The following is a 20,264-nucleotide window of genomic DNA, read 5'->3' on the forward strand; positions in this document are numbered from 1 at the left end:
TTTCTCCAAACTTAAAAAAAAAAAAAATTGTTCTTATACCTATTGACTTCGTTTAATTATCCATTCTTTACGTAAGCCTTTATAATAACTTCCTGGTTGCCTGAGTACAATCTTCTTTCTGATCCTCCCAATGCTTGACTAGTGGACCACCATGAGCCACAAAGAAACAGAGTAGCAGTGCTCAGTGATTTCAATATCCTCAGTGACTATCCTTCCTCAACTATGGCAGAATAAATCCCTTTTTTGTTATTAGTCAGATTTTATACAAGTGTTCATTTATTTCCAGTAGCAAACCTTAGCTACCAGAGAACAAGTCTGAAACAGGCCTTTCCTACAATACCCTTTATTTCACTTTGCATTTCTTTTCTGGTTTATACTTTACCCCAACCCCCAAGGTTTTATCTTTAATCCTCTTCTCTCTCCAAAATCTATCTCTGACTAATCTCATTCACTCCCATGGCTTCAACTAACAACTCTAAGCAGTTAATGTCTAAAACTATATATCCAATGCTGCCCTCTCTTCAGAGCTTCCAACTCGTATCTCCATCTGACTAACATCTCTATATGATGTCCCTGCCATCATCTCAAACTCAATATGTGCTAAATTGAGTTTTTCTTCTCAAGTTCATTCCTCATTCTGACCTCATTTCCTTTGAAAAGAAAAACCTCTGATTCTTCTCTTCCCTTCCCTCTCACCTCCTGCTATGAATGTTTTATATTGATTCTATCTCCCCAATTGCTCTCTCATCTATCCTCTTTTCTATTTCTACTGTCAGCACTTTAGTCCAGGCTCTCATTACTATCCACTTGGATTGTTGCAATAACCTTTGAACAGCTCTCTTAGCTGCTCAATGATGATGACCTCCCTAGGATTTCTTCCAATACTTGCTTGCATCTCTTTTGTGCACTTTAAAAAATTATCATTATTTATATTTTGGTCATTTCTCACATTAGACTGTATATTCCACAAGAGTAATATTATACTTAAATGTTGTAATTTAATAACTGTCTAGTACACTACTGTTGCTTCATAAATGTTTCTGTACTGAATGGTCTAAACTCTAAACAAGCGAATGCCACCTCCTTGGTCCCTGCTCTCCACTTTCCCTTTTTCCCCATACACAGAGCAACCTTTGGTCTGAGGAATCTTGTGACACTTTGAATTCCCCTTGGGTTCAAAAGTTAATACCCACATTCCTTCCAGTAATTCCTTTAGGTTTTCTGGGACTTAGACCACTACTCCTTTTGAGAAATGAAAAAAAGATACATCTTAAGACTCTCCAGTTATCACAGAGTTATCTATGGAAAAAAAAAGGTATTGAAAGAAGAGTAAGAAAGTAGTACAAAGATTGGCAGCTAGTGGTACTTAACACCAAAGAGTTCATGCAGGCTCATTTTTTCAGTGGCCCAGAGGCCAGTCAATTCTATTAAAGGCCTTTCTTCTCTAATATTTTAACCATGATAGCTCCTATAATGACTTTTTCTATCATTATATTTATATTCCTAGTGCCTGGTTGTATTTGGCACATACCAAAGAATAAATGCTTGATTGATATTTCCACCAACCATCCCCAATTCTCCCACAACCCTTCACCACAAGAAAAAAAAGTACTGAAAATTTTCACACCTTTTATATTAAAGAAAATAAATTTTGGTTACTGTATTGGATAGATAAGATTAATAACACATAATTAAAGAGGAAATCTGTAAGAATAAAAAAGGAGAGAATGACTGCAAAGCTATAAAGACAGTAACTCATGGTCAAGCTAAAGTGGTTTTACAAAAGAACAAAAGATTAGACGAAAGAAAACAACCACTTTTAGTCACTAAGATGAATAAATAAGCCCTAATATGACATGTAAGTAAAAAAAAAAATCTCTAGGAATAAAACAGGAGTGAAGGACCATAATGACTCAAATGTTGAAGGAAAAACTGGGTAACTACTGCTTTTATGAAGTATAGGGTAAATAATCTTGCATATCAGCCCACATTTAATAAATGCCCATTAACTTGTATTGAGTCTTTTAAATGACTTACCCAAAATATATATATATTTTTATATAATTGAAATAAAGAGAATGATGACTTTTATGTTGCTGTAAGAAAAGTATTTTGCAAATTATAAAGATATATAAATGTTGGCTGTTATTATTGTTGTTATTATTGCTATCATTATCAACTTTGGGTTGACTTTATTTTATTATTAGGTTGGTTTCTCTTTAAGGAAACAGACAGGTTGTTCTTGAGATTTGATAGGCCAGGGAGAAGAGAATTTGGTTTGGGTTTCTTGCTCCCTGAGGCATGAATGGCCTAGTGTATGGGAAATAGGTGCTCTAGAGGTTTTAGCTGCCCTAAGCAGACACAATCCTAACCAAGTGTTACCTGTTGGTGTAATGAATGCATGGGTGGAAGCAAGCATATAATATATTCTCTTGGTAGAGTTTTATTTTAATTTATTTAGTATCCTTTTTTAATCCTATCACAAGTAAACTTGTTTTGATTGCATTTATGATACACAAACACTTCATTGCATTCTAATCTCAAGTCTGAATCCATGCGTTGGCCTGAGCTATGCCTGGCCCAAAAGATTTGACTTTTGTTGTCAGGAATTCATTGAAATGGCTTTGGGGTGAAATTTATTACTGAAATAGGGCAAGGAACTGTGGTGCAAAAGAATGACAGCCTTAGGTAACTGGATGGCTAATCATAAGAGCCTTGTATCATGTGGTCACAATACTGTCAGAAGGCATAGGGTACCAGGAGGGTGTGGAACCCTCTCAGTGGGAAATGTGATAAGAAGTTCCATTCACTCTATAGGGTTAGCTTGATGGATGCTAAGGAACCTGACATAAATGAAACTATAATAGAAGCTTTGATATAATTTTCTTGGGCTGACTGACTTCTTATGCTTTAACACTAAACTAATTAGCATGTTCTTATGTTTCCAATTTCCTGTAGCCTTGGCATATGTATAACTAATGTCTGAGAAATTTACTGACAGACCCAAATTTTCTGAAATAATTAACAAATAGATATTAAACCAAAAACAATTGTGCAGCCTCTATTAGGAACATGTAAAAATTTTGCCCTTCCCTTTCTCAAAATAATTGTTCTACCTTCCAAAATGAATGTTTTCTTCTACATTAATAGTACAATAGAATATCTGAATAAGCATATAAATTAAATCAGCAGGTATTAAGGATTTCAAAAGCTATTTGAGGCATGGGATTCACTTTACATCCTTTTGCTACCTGAAGAACAAGACTAACCATTCTGAGACCCAATTTCCCTTCAATCCCATTTCAAACATCATGCCTAATGACAGCTACAATAAACACACTAAAAGTGATGTTCCCAATGCAAAGGCTTACCTTTCCCATTCCCCATTCCTCATCCGGATCCTTATCTCAGTTTGTAAAAGCAGTCTGGTTATATTAATATTGCTTTGGAAACATTCATCCTTTATATCTCATCAAAATCCAAAGTTTTAAAACAGCTTTCAACTTCAATTACATGAGAGGATCAAATAATAAAGTCCCCAAACTACAATTTAATGCCCCAATTTTTTATTGTCAATTTCTATTGACAAATATTCCTGAGCATATGCCTTTGGTAGAATAGCTGGATGGATATTTCAAGCTCAAAAAAGGTAGGTGCCCATGCTGATAAGTTGTCTCTGATTGCCAGGGAATGGCAGCACATGCAGACTTATTCCTTATCATAAATTAGAACAATTATTTCTCTGAGATTCAGTTTCTCAATGGAAAAATCAACCTGTTTACATTTCAGTAAAAAAAAAAAAAAAAACCCTTTTCAAAAGGATATCTTCCCGTTCTCTGATGATAAGCTCATTCTGATCTTCTAGCTTTCTGATCTTCTTCTCAAATGACTCCTGTTCAGCTTTTAGTCGTTCTTCTGTTACTTCCTTTTCCTCACTTACCCTGGAAGAAATACCCCACCAAAATTCAGTTAGAATGAAATGTTATATTCACACACATATTCAATGAAATCACCTTCATTTTTTCTCCAGTTTAGAAATTCAAGTGACAATTTTTCCTCCTTTTTAATAAAAAACATATATGTGGTTTTAAATGAAGAATGATTTCCATAATCATAAGTGCCTCAATAGTTAGGAAGTCCTACACTGTAAGATATAGGTCTCCAAATTGCCTATTGGGAAAGAAAGAAATTCCAATTTATAAAGCATATGTTCTACTTTCCTACTTTAGAAGAGGAAAATATAACCAGCTTATTTCTGATTTAGATTTTTCCTACATTTTTATTTAAATGCTAGCTATGATATAAACATATTCATCTCTGAAATGTTTGAGCCCAATATATGCATAATTTTACTTTTTTTTCTTGGATCTGGCATCTTGCATTTTCTGAGCAGCATATAAATAATTGGGCTGTGAGTAAAAGATGGCATTAATATAAGAAAAGACTTTATTTTCAATCTAAGGACTACAAAGGTTATAAAATAATTTTTCATTATTAACACACAACCCTAAAACTTTATTACATTCAATCCCAGTAAAAAAGGCAGCTTAAGCACTGAAATGTAGAAAATACATTAAATATACCAGCTTTTAAAAAATACTAATATTTCTAAAGACACAAAAGCAAATTTTGAGACTGTCCTAAAAGGTACTGTTGAACTTAACAGTGACCTACTTTCTATAATATGAATAATAGCAATAATGTTATACTATACCAAAATAACTCATTCCTGAGTTCTATTTATTGGTAACTACTATTACATATGAATAATGTTCTCATTATCTTATATAATTAAAATAGAATGTTAAAGCAAATTACATCAGCAGAAAATCGATTTTCTCTATATAATATCCTCCATACTACAATTGTTTGCTGCCTTGTCTTATCTCCCTTCAAATCTCAATCTCCTTTTTTCAAACCCCAACTCTGAATTAACCTCTAACGAATACTTTTTCATTACACTGCTGAATGCTAAGTCACACACTGACTAATCTGATCCATGACATATTATTTTATCAGTTTCTTTAATTGTGAATGAGAGAATTGCACTAGACTCAAAGATCCCTTGCAGCTCCAGAACCATTATGAGCCTATGATTCTACTATCTAATCTCAACTAAGCCTTTGCTCATTTAGATTGTTTTTTTTTTTCAGTCAGGTTCAATTTTTCCTGATCCCTTTTGGGTTTTTTTTACTCTTTTAAACTCTTTTCTTTTGATTTTTCCTAAGTGGCTTGCTAATTTTCTAAAGTTTTGGTCACATACATTTCCTCCCCTCAAGACACTTCCTAGCAGTGTGACCCTGGGCAAATCATTTAACACCCATTTTACTACTCCTCTGCCTTGAAACCAGTACACAGTATTGATTCTTAGATGAAAGGTAAGAGCTTAAAAAAACATGAGAACTATTAACTGATTCAACCATTTTGGAGAGTGATTTGGAATTATGACCAGAGTTATAATACCATTGTTGGGTCTGTTTCCCAGGGATATCAGGGGAAAAGGAAAAGAACCTATATGTTCAAGAATATTTATGGCAGCTGTCTTTGTGGTGGCAAAGCATTGGAAATCAAGGGGATGTCCATCAATTGGGAAATGGTTGAAAAAATTGTGGTACATGATTATGATGGAATACTACTGTGCCCTAAGAAACGACGAACAAATTCATTGAAAAGGCTTGAAAAGATCTACATGAAGTAATGAAGAATGAAGCAAATAAAACCAAGAGAACATTTTACACAGCTACAGAATTAGTATTTGAAGAACAGTTTGCGAATGTCCAACTCCAGAGAATGAACTGAAAAACAGAAACATAAAAGACACAATCTATATAGGCATATCCCTTTATGGGTGATACGTTCTATGATGTAGGGAGAGAAGGGAGAAGGTGAGGTACCTGTGAATAAATTCTATTAAATAAACACATTTTTTAGAAAACAATGACTACTTTTCTGTCAATATAACTTTTCAATCTCTTTTACTGGAAATATTAAACAGGATTTGAACCCAAATCATTCTGAATCCACATCTGGCCCTCTACTCACTAAGAATGATCCAATAAATATATAACTTAAAGAAAGTGTTTTGTTCTAAGTATATCAGTGCTTCTTGTTTATCTATTGGGTTTATATCTCTGGTTTTGCTACACATGTAACTTAGCCCAAAAGACCTAAATTCAACATGAACATTTATGCCTGCATATATTTGTGTGAGCATATGTGAGTATGCACTTACATATATGTATATGTCAGTGCGGCTACTATATTGGTACAGGTTCTGAAAATGTATCTGAACCTATAAGGCTAGTTAAAATTTTCACCTAATAAAACCACCATAATGTAAAATAATTTTTAAAAAAAACCATAGGCCTTCTTGCTACTTCCTGTTAACTATTTCCTGCCTCTTTATCCTTGTACTATACATTCCTCAGAGTTAAAAGTTAAAAGTTAAAAGTTAGGCCAGGTAAGGCCTAAACTCTTTACTTTAAATTACTTTGTATATTATTTACAATTGTTCATTTATACATGTAGTTTCCCCTAAGTGTGGAGTAGAATTTTGAGAAGATTCCTACCCCGAGAAATCACTCTAATGAACAGACAGGAAACTAAAGAAGATGTCAGCAGAGAAAAGCGTTTTTATTTGGAGAAAACAGCAGACAGTGGGGGGAAGGGGGAGAAGAAAGGGAAAGGGAGTAAAAGGGAATCTGCCCACCTAAGTGGCTTGCTTGGGGAAAAAAATGCCCTCTCTTCTTCTAGGTACAATCACAGACTTTTATAATAATCTTGATGCAAGATTTTCCTCCTCCCCTCTGTCCAATCCCACAGAAGGGGGGATTGTCATGTTTACAGTCTTTAGCACATGACTTTCAACATTACATATCCCTAAAGACCCCCATGATGAAGAAAAAGCTGTGACTATCATGGGATTCCCAGCCTGGGACCATAATACTTTTGAAACTCCCTGTTGCCTTTTATTTTTTTAAACTCTTACCTTCCATCTTGGAGTCAATACTGTATATTGGCTCCAAGGCAGAAGAGTGGTAAGGGCTAGGCAATGGGGGTCAAGTGACTTGCCCAGGGTCACATGGCTGGGAAGTGTCTGAGGTCACATTTGAACCCAGGGCCTCCCTCTTTCTAGGTGTGGCTCTCAATCTACTGAGCTACACAGCTGCCCCCATCCCTTTCTTTCCAGGGTACAGATAAACTCTTCTTAAGGTTTTTGAAAGTTGGGGTTGGGGGGGCGAGGAGGAGGAGGTAGTTGTAGAGTAAGGAATAGTAATACTCAGGGACCTTGAAAATTGGGATTACAACAAGTCAAAAACTACTCTGAGAATTACACACTGAATCTCAACCCACACACCTAGTAGAACATAATGTTCTTGAGATCAAGGACTTGTTGATTTTTTTTTATTCTTTGTATCCCCAGAAGACTACAATTTCTTGCACTTGAAAAAGGATTAATAAATGCTGCTTGGATTCCAGACTGCTTAAATTGAGTATTCCCCAATGATCTGTCTTTAAGCATCTACCTTCACAAATACAATTATGTGAAGAATTCAACTAATACCTCTAAGTTGATGCGTGTCAAATCTAGATCCCTAGCCATAGTCTCTTTTCTGAGTTCCATCTTGACATTTCTACCCAGATGTCCCTCTAACACCTCAGCATATTCAATGCTAAATTTATTCTCCATCCCCCACACCATACTTGTCCTTCCTGTAACATTAATATTTCTGTTTACATGCCCACCATTCAATCAATCTCCCATGTCAGAAACTTAAAGAGTTATTTTTGATTCTTCTGTCATCTATCATATACAATGATGTTGCCTAGTCCTATCAATTCCATATTTTTAGCAACTCTTACATTAATTGCCATCTACCTGACCTACCAGCAATACCCTACTAAGACTTTTTTTACAGTTTCTATTCTCTTCTCCCTCAAATTTATAATTTGCTCATGTGACTTCTTTGCTAAAAATATTTACTGGGTCCCTACTGCCCAATAAATCAAAATCAAATTCCTTTGGCATTCAAGGTCCTCCACAATTGGATGCCTTTTTGCCTTTCTTTTGCCTCATACTACCATGTTACTTTTTTGATCCCCCAAAGCATGCCCTGAGCTTACCTACCTCTGTGCTTTTCTAGCTATATAGCTAGAATATGTTCACTCTTCTTTAAAAAACAATTTTATGAGAAGGAAACAGTCACTTTCGTTCTCCATCTCATTTTACAGATAAGGAAAATGAGGCAAACAGATTTTGGACAAGCAATTTACCTAGGATCACACAGCTAGGAAATGTCTGAGGCTAGGAATTTATTCTCCTTCTTTAAAGCCTAACTCAATTATGCTGCTTCTATAAAATCTTCCCAAATTCTCCTCCCTACTTTAGTAACAACCTTCAACCACCAATCCTCAGCTAACTTAACTTTACAAAACTCCAATATACTAACTTTGCAATGTTACCTAGGTTTTGATCATTCCCTCCCACCAGGCTATACGCTTTATAAGAACAGATACTACATCTTATCAAACTTCAGTACCTGGTGCTATTATCACAGTAAGCACTTAATTAAAGTTTCTTGAACAGAAATGGTCAAAACATAGACAAAAAATCAAGACAATCTATTGCCTCAAAAATTGTGCCTTCAATGGTTAAATAGTTTATTCTTCTTAACTAATCCTCATAGTCTTAAACTGTTACTTAAATAACTTTTATCTGAACCTTCTCTACTATACTGAGATCAATATAACCCAGCAAAAAAGTACCAGAGAGAAAATGAGAAGAAAGTAGTCTTGGTTACAAACCACCCTGGCTATTTACCTTTGGTCAAGTCACTTGCCCTCTTTTTAAGCTTCAGTTCTCTTCTTATAAATGTGGATAAATCCTATTTGCACTACTCATATAACAAGGCTATCAGAAGGATCAAATGAAATCATGTCATTGAAGTGCTTTAGAAATGATATAATGCTATATAAATATCAAGTATTATTATTAAGCCAATAAAAGTTACATAGGCCCTGACCTCTAGAAGTGTAATCTATGTAGACAATATTAACAGTCCAATCAATCAACTAACATTTAGGTACTAATCATATAAAAGACATAAATCTATGGATGGAATTGTGGATTGGTCCAGACATTTCACAAACACAGCAACTATCTTGGATATACCCTTTGACCCACTGGAAGGCATATATCTCATGGAAGTTAAAGATTGGAAGAAATGTCAGATAATATAATAAAATATTGGTAGTAGCACTTTTGCTGTAGCAAAGAACTGTAAAGAAAGTAAGTACCTCTCAACTGAGGAATAGCTAAATAAGCTGTGGGCCATGAACATATGGAATATTACTATGTCTTAAAACCACAAGAAACAATATGAAGAATTCAGAGAAATGAGGGAAGATTTCTATGAATTAATGCTAAGTAAGCAAAGAGTAACAGGAAAACAATATACAGGATGACCACAACAATGTAAACAAAAAAAATTAAAACTAAACCATATAATTATAATGTAACCCAGGAGATGAGTAAATGCAATGTTTTTTGTTTGTTTGTTTGTTTTGTTTTTTATATTTTTAAACCCTTAACTTCTGTGTATTAGTTCCTTGGTGGAAGAGTGGTAAGGGTAGGCAATGGGGGTCAAATGACTTGCCCAAGGTCACACAGCTGGGAAGTGTCTGAGGCCAGATTTGAAGCCAGGACCTCCCGTCTCTAGGCCTGGCTCTCAATCCACTGAGCTACCCAGCTGCCCCCAATGCAATGTTCTTTTGTTGGTGAGTATGTGGGCTATGGGCATGGAATTTTGTAGGGGACAAAATTGGGGAGAAAGGAAGGAAGGAAGGGAGGAAGAGAGGGAGGAGAGAAGAGAGGAAGGGAGGCAGGGGAGAAGGGACTTCTTTTAGACCATCCTTTTCAAAATTTATTAATGGGTAATAATATCATATTATATTCATAAACTATAATCTAATCAGGCCTTTCCCAGGTGATAGATATCCACTAACTTTCCAATTCTTTGCCACTACAAAATTGGTCCTATATTTTTGTACATATGGCTACTTTTTCTCTTTCATTCATTTCTTTAGTTTATAATCCTGGTAGAACTATTAAACTTTAGTAAATTTTTAGGCATTTTTCCAAATTGCTGTCCTAAATAGCTACTTTACAACTCTAACAACAGTACATTAATGTGCCTGAATCTTATGCTATTTTGCTATGTATAATGTAGGAATTTGGTTTTTTTTTAACTAAGCAATTTTGTTTCCACAGTCTGATTTTCTTTTTTTTTTTTTTTTCCTTCTGGCAGAGGATGGAAAAGAAGAATATTACAGGGTCTATTTTGATGAAAAAAGAGAAAAAAGTCTGGAAAGAATTTTTTAAAAGCTCACCTTTGAAAGTTACACACTGAATACTTCGTCAGAAAATCAAGCTCTACAAAAGTGATTTTTAGTTTCATTAACAACACCCTCCTATTCTAGAGCATATGTATACAGAAATGCTTATTTTAGTTCCTATTAAGTTCAAAATTAAAAAAATTTTTAATTTAAAAAGAAAATTCTAGAACAAATAACTTAAAGGAATGGTTAGCAAATATCTAGAAAAAGAAGCAATAATTTCAAAGGGTCAAGATGGCTTTGTCAAGAGGGGGAACAAAGGGGCAGCTGGGTAGCTCAGTGGGTTGAGAGTCAGACCTAGAGACAGGAGGTCCTAGGTTCAAATCCGGCCTCAGACACTTCCCAGCTGTGTGACCCTGGGCAAGTCACTTGACCCCCATTTCCCACCCTTACCACTCTTCCACCTAGGAGCCAATTCACAGAAGTTAAGGGTTTAAAATAAAAGAGGGGAAAAAAAGTCATGCCAGACTAAACTCATTTTATTTTCAATAAGATTACTTTTGTAGTAGATAAAAGAAATGTTAAGGATATATTTTTCTTAGATTTATCAAAGCTTCTGATGAAGTATTTTAAACTATTCTCATGTTGAAGAAGCAGAGAAATAGATAGATTCAGAACAGACTGGATGGACTCAAAGAGTAGTTATTAATAGTTAAATATCAACATGAAAGGTCTCCAGTAAGGAATCTTAGACATTTCTGCTTGTCTTTGGGTTGCTTAACCTTTTTACTGATTATTTGAATAAAGAAATGGTATGCTCATCAAATTTGCCTTAGACACAAAACTGGAAGGAATATCTATACACTGAAAGGGAATCAGGATCCAAAATGATCTTGACAGGTTAAAAGTGCTGGACTGAATCTAATAAGATGAAATTCATTAGGGATAAATTTAAAGTCTTGCTGTTAGAAACAAAAAATCAAATTCCCAGGTACAACATGAAAATAGGAGAGGCACAGTTAGACAGCAGCTTTTCTTTAAAAGTTCTGGAGGTTTGAGTTACATAATAAGATGAACTTAACCTATAGGAAAAGAGGTGATAGTTCTACTTCATCCAATTCCCCCATCCCCAGGCCTCATAGAGAATGTTCAGTTCTGACTACCCTTAGTAAAAGAAAGAATCAATAAATGAAGTATTTATTAAGTTCCTAATATGTGCCTACCCCTGTACTAGGTATAAGGGATATAAATAAAATGAATGGGAAACAGTCCCTATTACTAACAGTTAGACAATAAGTACATTTATGTCTATTCTGAATATGAGAATACAAATTTAAAAAGGAGGTAGTTTAGAAAAATGACACGGATAAGTTGTAGAGAGCAACTAGGATGGTAAAGGGTCTAGAGCCTGTGTTAAACAAAAATCTATTAAAGGGACTAAGCCTATTTAAGCCTATAGGATAGACAATTCAAGGAATTCATGACCTCTGCCTACCACTATCTGAAGAACTGTCATGTGAAGGTTTAGATTTGTTCTATTTGGCCTGAGAAGGCAGAACCAAGAATGACTGATGGAAATGTAGAGTTTTAGCTTGTTGGTAGGAAAAACTTCCTAACAATGGAAACTGTTCAAAAGTGAAACAAACTATACTCAAGGGATAGTGGACTATTCTATGGAGGTTTTCCAAGAGCGGCTCAGTGATGACCATTTTCAGGTATGTTATACCTGAAATTCCTTTGGGTGTATGGGTTGGACTTGATGGATGTCAAAGCTCTTCCAACTCTCAAATTGTGATAATGATTCTGAGTGTCAAGTTGTTGTTAGGAGACATCACCACTAAGAGCAAAAGAATTAACTGGGATTGACTAAGTAAAGGGCTAGAAGCTTGAAGTCTGCCAGAGAGAAGGAACAATTTGAACAAAGAAAAAGATATGGAAAATATTGTCACGGAAGAAGCAAAGGAATATGCAATAATAGTCAATAATCAATTATCAAAAAATATTTATTAAGTGCCTGCTAAGTGAAAAGCTTAGTGCCAAGAGTTGAAGATACAAATAAGAAAGTTCTTGCTCAGGGAAGATAATACACAAAAGGAAAAGAATGGAATGGGTTAATCTGGCATAAGGGCAAATAGGAAACAAACTGAGCTGCAGATGGAAAACAGAGATTTACCAAGAAAGTTCTAAACCCATTATAAAAGAAGGCTTTGGGAGTAATTGCTCCGTCCTCCAGCTCTCAGATCACAAGGGAGAGGCAACTAAGGATGAAATTCAATAAAATGAATTTACTTGAGAATCAAAAAAGAGGTGATATTAACCACTATGAGGAAGACATATGAGAGCAGAGAAGGCAGTGGTAGAAAAATGAGAATAGCAAATTCTATGCTAAAGTTAAGATTACTAAGATTACTTTTGGCAATCTCTGAAAACAATTATTAAGTAAAACAGGAGTAAAGGGAAAGGCAAGCAAAATAGGAAAATATCTTTATATACAGTCATGATGTCCTTCATGCAGTAAGAAGAGAGTGTAACACTTTTAATCACAACCCTAGTAGTCACTCCAGTGGCAGAATTGCTATAAAAGTCTAGGTTTTACCTCTGTGGAGGCTCCAGGGTCCCAAAATAAAGCAGATTAATGCACCTGTTTTATCAATACAAGGCCCAATTTAGTCTCTCAGGACAATATAAGATCTAGGCAGGATATTCACCACAATTAATATACTTATACCCAAAACAGAAACAAATATGCTTCTGGAAACCAAAGCAGAGGCAAAGATTGCCAAACATACCTGGTGCTAAACTTTTGTTTGTGAGCACACGGTAGCTGATTAATTTTTCTAAACATCAAAATATCCCCAACTGACCAAAGTCATTCCTCCAAAACCTTCCAAAGGCATGTAAGAAAAATAAAAAACATTAAGACAAATAGAGTATTTATTTTTTTACTGCCATGATATGATTACACTGTTCTGTAATTATTGTACTCTAAATGGCAACAAAATTAACAAGCAATGTTAACCACAAAGGCCAACAATTCTTCTAAAGGCCTATCTCTAAAGATATGCATGAATTCCTTGTGGCTATTACCATAGTTAAAATGAGAAAATGAATTGTCATTGGCCTTAAATACAGAAAGCAAGCCAATAAAGCAATTACAAAATCTGATATTCTAATTGTAATTTATCTTCCTTAATCTATCAAATGAAAAAAGTAAAGTGCTTTTAAAACCTTAAAGAACTATAGAAATTCTAGATATTATTTATTAAAAATCTTTCACATGGCATACAACAAATCTGGTATCATAACCCACCTTTTTCTTCACAACCAATCAACAAATTTTTATTAAATACCAGCTATGTGAAAGGCATTAGGCTGAGTGCTGAGGACACAAAGGCAAAAATGAAAGTTTGTGATTTCAAGAAGCTTTATTTTCTTATGTGCCCAAGGCTTCCTCAGATCACAATAACCAATCCCATTTTATATATAATATTTTACGTAGTAAAATAAGAATTTAAAAACAAAAAAAAAGCCAAATCTTCATGTAATAGAACTCAGCTTAATGCTCTACTTAAAACCCAAGGCTTAATATTTTGATGAATATAAATTACTTTCTTAAGAAAGGGGTAATGGTTTAATTAAATCATCTATTTAGTAATTATTGTAAATAGAGCTAGTGTTTATTAAAAGCAGAAAGATATATGGCAGGCTATTTTAACATTTCAACAGATATAAGAATCTCTTTTCACTAATAAGAGTAGGGTATCAGCACAAATCACAATCCAACCAAAGAAAGGTACACAATTCAGAAAAAAATTACATTTCTTGCCCAAATGACACCTTGTAGATATAATTTTTGAGAAAATGTCATTCTTTTTTTCTTTTTATAAGCTATTCTTTTTTGTTGTTGTTGGGTTTGTTGCTGTTTCTCACTCTAGGTTTCAAAGCTAGAAAGTGGTAGTTTCATTTTGGTAGGCAAACTTTTTTTTTTACTACTATCTTTTATTTAATTAATTTAAAATATTTTCCCATGGTTACAGGATTCATGTTCTAACCCTCTCCTCCTCCCAACCCCTCCCTTAACCAAAGCACAGTTTCACTGGGTTTTCCATGTGTCATTGATCAAGACCTATTTCCATATGTGATAATGAGATTAAATCTGCCCTGCCCATCTTTAAATTTAATCATCACAGGTGAAAATATCTCCATTTAACTCACAAGATGGGTTGTCTGTGACCCACATGTGCTAGAGTGAATGACGAATCAGAATTTACTGCCTGCCTCCTGGGCAGTCCCAAGAAAAGCTTCAGTTGTGTTTGGACACGTAAACTAAGAGGAAGGTACAGGAAGTGATGCAAAAGAAGCCCCTTTAAAAGAGATTTCAGCGAGTTCAGCTTCTCTCTTCTTGTTCGTGTCTTGGACCTGAAGGAGCTCTTCTTGTTTGTGCCTTAGGCCTGGAGGGGCACTGGACCTGGGACTCCGAGACCTTGGTGAGACTGTTCTTAAGTCTTTCCCTTAGAACTACACGTGGTGAGTGAAAAAGGCTGACTGACTACTTAACTTCCCTGGAGGTACTAGCCTCTGGGAGTCTCCTTTTATTGGGAGAAGCTCTATTGGCTAAACCCCTTGTTAATTGACTTTTAGGCCCTCTGGCTGGGCCTCTGGAGCCCTGCTGGAGTAAAGCCCAGACTTGAATACAAATCTAGTTCTTTAAATTAGACCTCTTACTCTACCCTCTTCTAATCTCTCTACTTCCATTCTCTCCTATATTTTGTAAATAAATTACTAAGATCATTTTAGGAACTGGTATTTATTCAGTTCCTTGGTGACCACACCTTTAAATAATAATATATCCAATCAAAAAACTTCTTTTCCCTCTTACACATATTATTGATATTTGCGCTAGGGTGCTCATTTTGAGTCAATATTCCTAATTATATCCCCATCCTCCCATGTGATCAGGCAGTTGTTTTTCTTCTATGTTGCTACTCCCACAGTTCTTCCTCTGAATGTGGATAGTGTTATTTCTCATAGGTCCCTCATAGTTGTCCTGGATCATTGCATTGTTGCTAGTAGAGGAGTCCATTACATTAGATTTTACACAGTGTATCAGTTTGTGTATAATGTTCTCCTGGTTCTTCTCCTTTCACTCTGCATCAATTCCTGGAGGTCTTTCCAGTTCACATGGAATTCCTTCAGTTTATTATTCCTTTGAGCAAAACAGTATTCCATCACCAACAGATATCATCATTTGTTCAGCCCTTCCCCAATTGAAGAGCATATCCTTATTTTCCAGTTTTTTGCCACCACAAAGAGCTTGGATATAAATATTTTTGTGCAAGTCTTTTCCCCTATGATATCTTTGGGGTATAAACCCAGCAGTGGTATGGCTGGATCAAAAGGCAGGCAATCTTTTAGTGCTTTTTGGGCATAGTTCCAAATTGCCATCCAGAATAGTTGGATCAGTTCACAACTCCACCAGCAATGCATTAATGTCCCAGTTTTGACACATCCCCTCCAATATTCATTACTCTCCCCTGCTGTCATTTTAGCCAATCTGCTAGGTGTGAGGTGGTATCTCAGAGTTGTTTTGATTTGCATTTCTCTAATTATTAGAGATTTAGAACACTTTTTCCTGTGCTAATTGATAGTTTTGATTTCTTTATCTGAAAATTGCCTAATCATGTCCCTTGTCCCTTTATCAATTGGGGAATGGTTTGATTTTTTTTGTACAAGACAGTCTATGATAAACCCAAAGAGCCCAGCTTTCTGGACAAAAATCCACTATTTGACAAAAACTGCTGGGAAAATTGGAAAACAATATGGGAAAGAATAGGTTTAGATCAACATCTCACACCCTACACCAAGATAAACTCAGAATGGGTGAATGACTTGAATATAAAGAAGGAAACTATAAGCAAATTAGGCGAACACAAAATAGTATAATTGTCAGATCTCTGGGAAAGGAAAGATTTTGAAACCAAGTAAGAGTTATAAAAAATTACAAAATGTACAATAAATAATTTTGATTACATTAAACTAAAAAGGTTTTGTACAAAAAAAACCAATGCAACCAAAATTAGAAGAGAAGCAACAAACTGGGAAAAAAATTTTATAACAAAAACCTCTGACAAAGGTCTAATTACTCAGATTTATAAGGAACTAAATCAAGTGTACAAAAAATCAAACCATTCCCCAATTGATAAATGTGCAAGGGACATGAATAGGCAATTTTCAGATACAGAAATCAAAACTATCAATAAACACATGAAAAAGTGCTCTAAATATCTATTAAAGAAATGCAAATCAAAACAACTCTGAGGTACCACCTCACACCTAGCACACATTTTTACTTAATGAGGAAATTCACTAAATGGGAAAGTGGTACAATGGATGTTGGAGTTAGAAAGACATGAATTTGAAAACTTCCTCAAACACTAGCTGTGAGAATCTGAGCAAGTCTCTCAGCTTCAGTTTCTTCATCTAGAAAATGGGGATAAAAACATCATCCATTTATTGTGAAGGTCAAATGAAGTAATAAAAGTAAAGTGCTTTGCAAACGTTAGGATGATATGTAAATGCTAGCTATTTAAATTTTTGTTTTTTGTTGGTTTTTTTTGGTTTATTTTTTAATTTAGCAGACAGGGAGTAGAAGTTTGTTTTAAGGTGTAAGAAATGTCAGAAAAGAAAGTTGGGTGGCAAGAAAAAGAATTGCTAGGATAAAACAAACCATTTAAATTGTTTTAAAACCTTGTCATGTTTTCTGCTTGAATGTTTTTCAGAGGAACAAATGATCTGTAGTAAAAAGAATCAATTTCTTTTCAAAATCAATTTTGACCATGTGTGATGGCCCATTCTATAATCCCTGCTGCCAGGAAAGGCTGAGTCTGGTGGATGGATTGATCATTTTAGCTTTGAAGTTCTGAGATATAGTAGGAAACTGTGTTGAAGAGGCATCTAGAAAGAAACTGGAAGTGAGATGTTAAATGTCTGGGGGTGGGTCCCCAAATACCCAGAAGGAGAAGCAAGCCCATCCAGGACAGAATAAAGTTTAGCAGACCAAAATTATTTTCTTCTGATTAGAAGAGGAGAGAGATAAGTCAATAAAACAGAAAAAAATAACTAGTGACCATAAGGGTTTTTGTTTGTTTTTAAATTTTCTTTTTTTAAGCCTTTTAGAAAGAAGATATAATTCTTAGAACTCAAGAGTGTGACTAGGGGTATCTGAAAACCAGAAAAAGTCTTCCAAATGATTAGCAGAAAGCAGCAATGTCTTGTACTTAATCAGTATTTCTTAAATTGGAAAGGCCATACACAAATCCTTGCTAAACAGTAAAGTTTGTCTGGAACCCTGAAGTCAAATATTTTCCAGGAAGGTATGGAAATTAAGAACAATTTATTACTACCTTGTGAATATTTAAGCTGATAAGAACTAACCATAAGAAAGGGTGGAAGAGGGGAGGTAAGAAGAGAGATGGTTTGGTTAAGTGTTGTAACATTTTCTAGTAGAGAAAAACTAAGGGTGCTAGGTAATAGAGAATGTTAAAACTGAAGAGCACTAGGTATTTCAAAGCTGAATATAGGATGACCAAGGTTATAACCATGCATACCTTCGTGGGGAAAAAACAGGAAGGGAAGAAACAATGGATAGAGGAAAAAGAATAATTTCACAACAGATATGTGAGAAAAGAAACCGGTAATTTTTATATTCTGAATTTGTGTCAGAGAGGTTAGTAATTGATACCAAGTAAAACTAGACCTCTAAATGAAAGACGAGTAGCTCAGTTTTCATCATACTCTGCTTGAGATGGCGGTGAGATCAATTAAACAGCTAAAGGCTATATTTAGACAGAAGAATAGATGACGATAGCATAGAATTGACCTAGAAGGGTCCTTAAAGGTTATATAGAACCCCCTCCTTTTTACAGATAAGGAAACTGAGGTCCAAAGTAAGTTAGCCAATTGTTAAAGATTCAAATTCAGGTTCAATGACAAATCCAGTACTCTTCCCACAATCATTCTAAGCCCTGGAATAAAGAGGGATGATGAGTCCAGAATTTCCCCCATTTCCTCATGACAGACTTAGTTTTCACTAAAAGGCAACAATGTTGTCCCTACAACCTGATTGGCTTCTGCCTCCCTAGACAGGGAAACCCTGGTCATCTAAAGTCACCAACTTGATGGATGTCTTAAGATCACAGTAGTTACCATATCTTGTCCTGCTGGCTGTTTAGAGTCAAGGATGGGCCACCTCTATAAACACTGTGTCACTGTATCCTTCTTACATGTCCTCAGTGTGTTAGAGTAAAGTAAATTGCCTTTATTAATTGTTCAATGATATATGAATGCCTTCTTTCTTCCCAAAATCAAAGGTATTTGGTGTTGGGTCCACCACCACAATAGGTGATTTGAAAGGCATCAAGTTGTAGTAGAAAGAGCACTAGCCTAGATTCTTGTTCAGGCTTTTCTCCTAACTTGTTTGTAACCCTAGAGAAGTTATGTAATCTCAGACCCACAGTTTTCTCAGTTATAAAATGAGAAAATGGAATATAAGGTCTTTTCCAACTCTAATATTCTATTATTGTGCAATCACATACAGACTTTTATCAAAGCCATAACAGGAATATGAGATTATTCTGAGAATAAAAGATTAAAGATGGTATAAGATCATTCCCAAAATATAATCTCTAAATTGTCGAGTTTGTCATAAAATTAAGAGGTAAATATCTAAATTAACATACATGCTCATAAAGACTAAGCAAAAATAATATTTAGTCAAAAAATCTTCAAATTTTACCTTAATATTTAGATTAGTAAAAAAATACATTTCATTTTCCACAAGGGATTATTTTCCATTCAATTAGTATTTAAAATTAATGTACTTAGCACTACAGAAAATACTCTAAGAACTCTATATTGGAAATGTTCCTTTTCCATACCATAGGCACTCGACATGTTTTCAAACAGATAGAAAACCATGAATCAAGGATTTTTATTTCTGAGTCCAATAGAGTTGTCATATTTAAGAAGATCACCAAAACTGAAAAGCTTCTAAGAGCTATTAAAAATAACTTGAATTTTTCAAATTTCAAGAGAGAACTTTTAAATGACTAGGCTTCTAAATTCAGATGAGTATACCTTATTATAATTAGCCTGAAAGAGAGAACTATTAGAGGGCAGTCATAATAACAAAGGGTATCATAAAAACTAGTAGCCTCTACTAATATACTTAAAACAAATGGCTGCTATTTTTAGAACAAAGAACAGCATTTCTACACATAGCAAATGATCAACATTTGTTTCTCCTTACTGAATGTCAGAAAATAAAATGCTTAGGGGGCAGCTGGGTAGATCAGTGGATTGAGAGTCAGGCCTAGAGATTGGAGGTCCTAGGTTCAAATCTGGCCTCATATTGTGTGTGACCCTGGGCAAGTCACTTGACCCCCATTGCCTACCCTTACCACTCTTTGGAAGGTAAGGGTTTTAAAGAAAAAAAAAAGAAAATGCTTGAAACTTTAAAATGTTAGTGATAAAATATTTTGTAGACTAAGAGCTAAATCAAGTAAAAAACAAATCAATTGTCAAAGTCAGTGTTTTCTCCACAATTTTGAACAGCAAAAATTGACAGACTAACCAAAGTAGTCTCCCAGATTCAATTCTGTGAAGTAAGTACACTCAAGTTTAGGTTTTGGACCATTATATTGAGTAAGTTGGGGAAAGAAAAAAAAAATCACCACATCAAAAGCCTAAGGGTTAAAGCAATTTTAATTTCAAAATTGCCCGAGTATGGACTGCATAGTATATACATGCAAATTACATGCAAATATACTCATGACTTCTCCTGACTTTGCATACAGAAGGATGTAGCCATAGGATAAATCTGAATGGAGCCCATCAAGTCCAAAAGAAATTACTTCCATCCATATGGCATT

At 34.9% G+C, this 20,264-nt stretch overlaps 1 protein-coding gene across 1 annotated transcript in view; it reads right to left on the minus strand.

Annotated features, from left to right (window-relative positions):
* Positions 1-20,264, minus strand: part of KIAA1328 (KIAA1328 ortholog) — a 529,485-nt gene that overhangs the window by 470,322 nt on the left and 38,899 nt on the right. Inside the window, exon 6 of the mRNA XM_044664948.1 lies at positions 3,826-3,941. Within this exon, the coding sequence (XP_044520883.1) occupies positions 3,826-3,941 (116 nt within the window). The remainder of the gene's footprint in view (positions 1-3,825; positions 3,942-20,264) is intronic.

Source organism: Gracilinanus agilis, chromosome 1 (genome assembly GCF_016433145.1).
Source record: "Gracilinanus agilis isolate LMUSP501 chromosome 1, AgileGrace, whole genome shotgun sequence".
In the NCBI taxonomy this organism is placed as follows: domain Eukaryota; kingdom Metazoa; phylum Chordata; class Mammalia; order Didelphimorphia; family Didelphidae; genus Gracilinanus; species Gracilinanus agilis.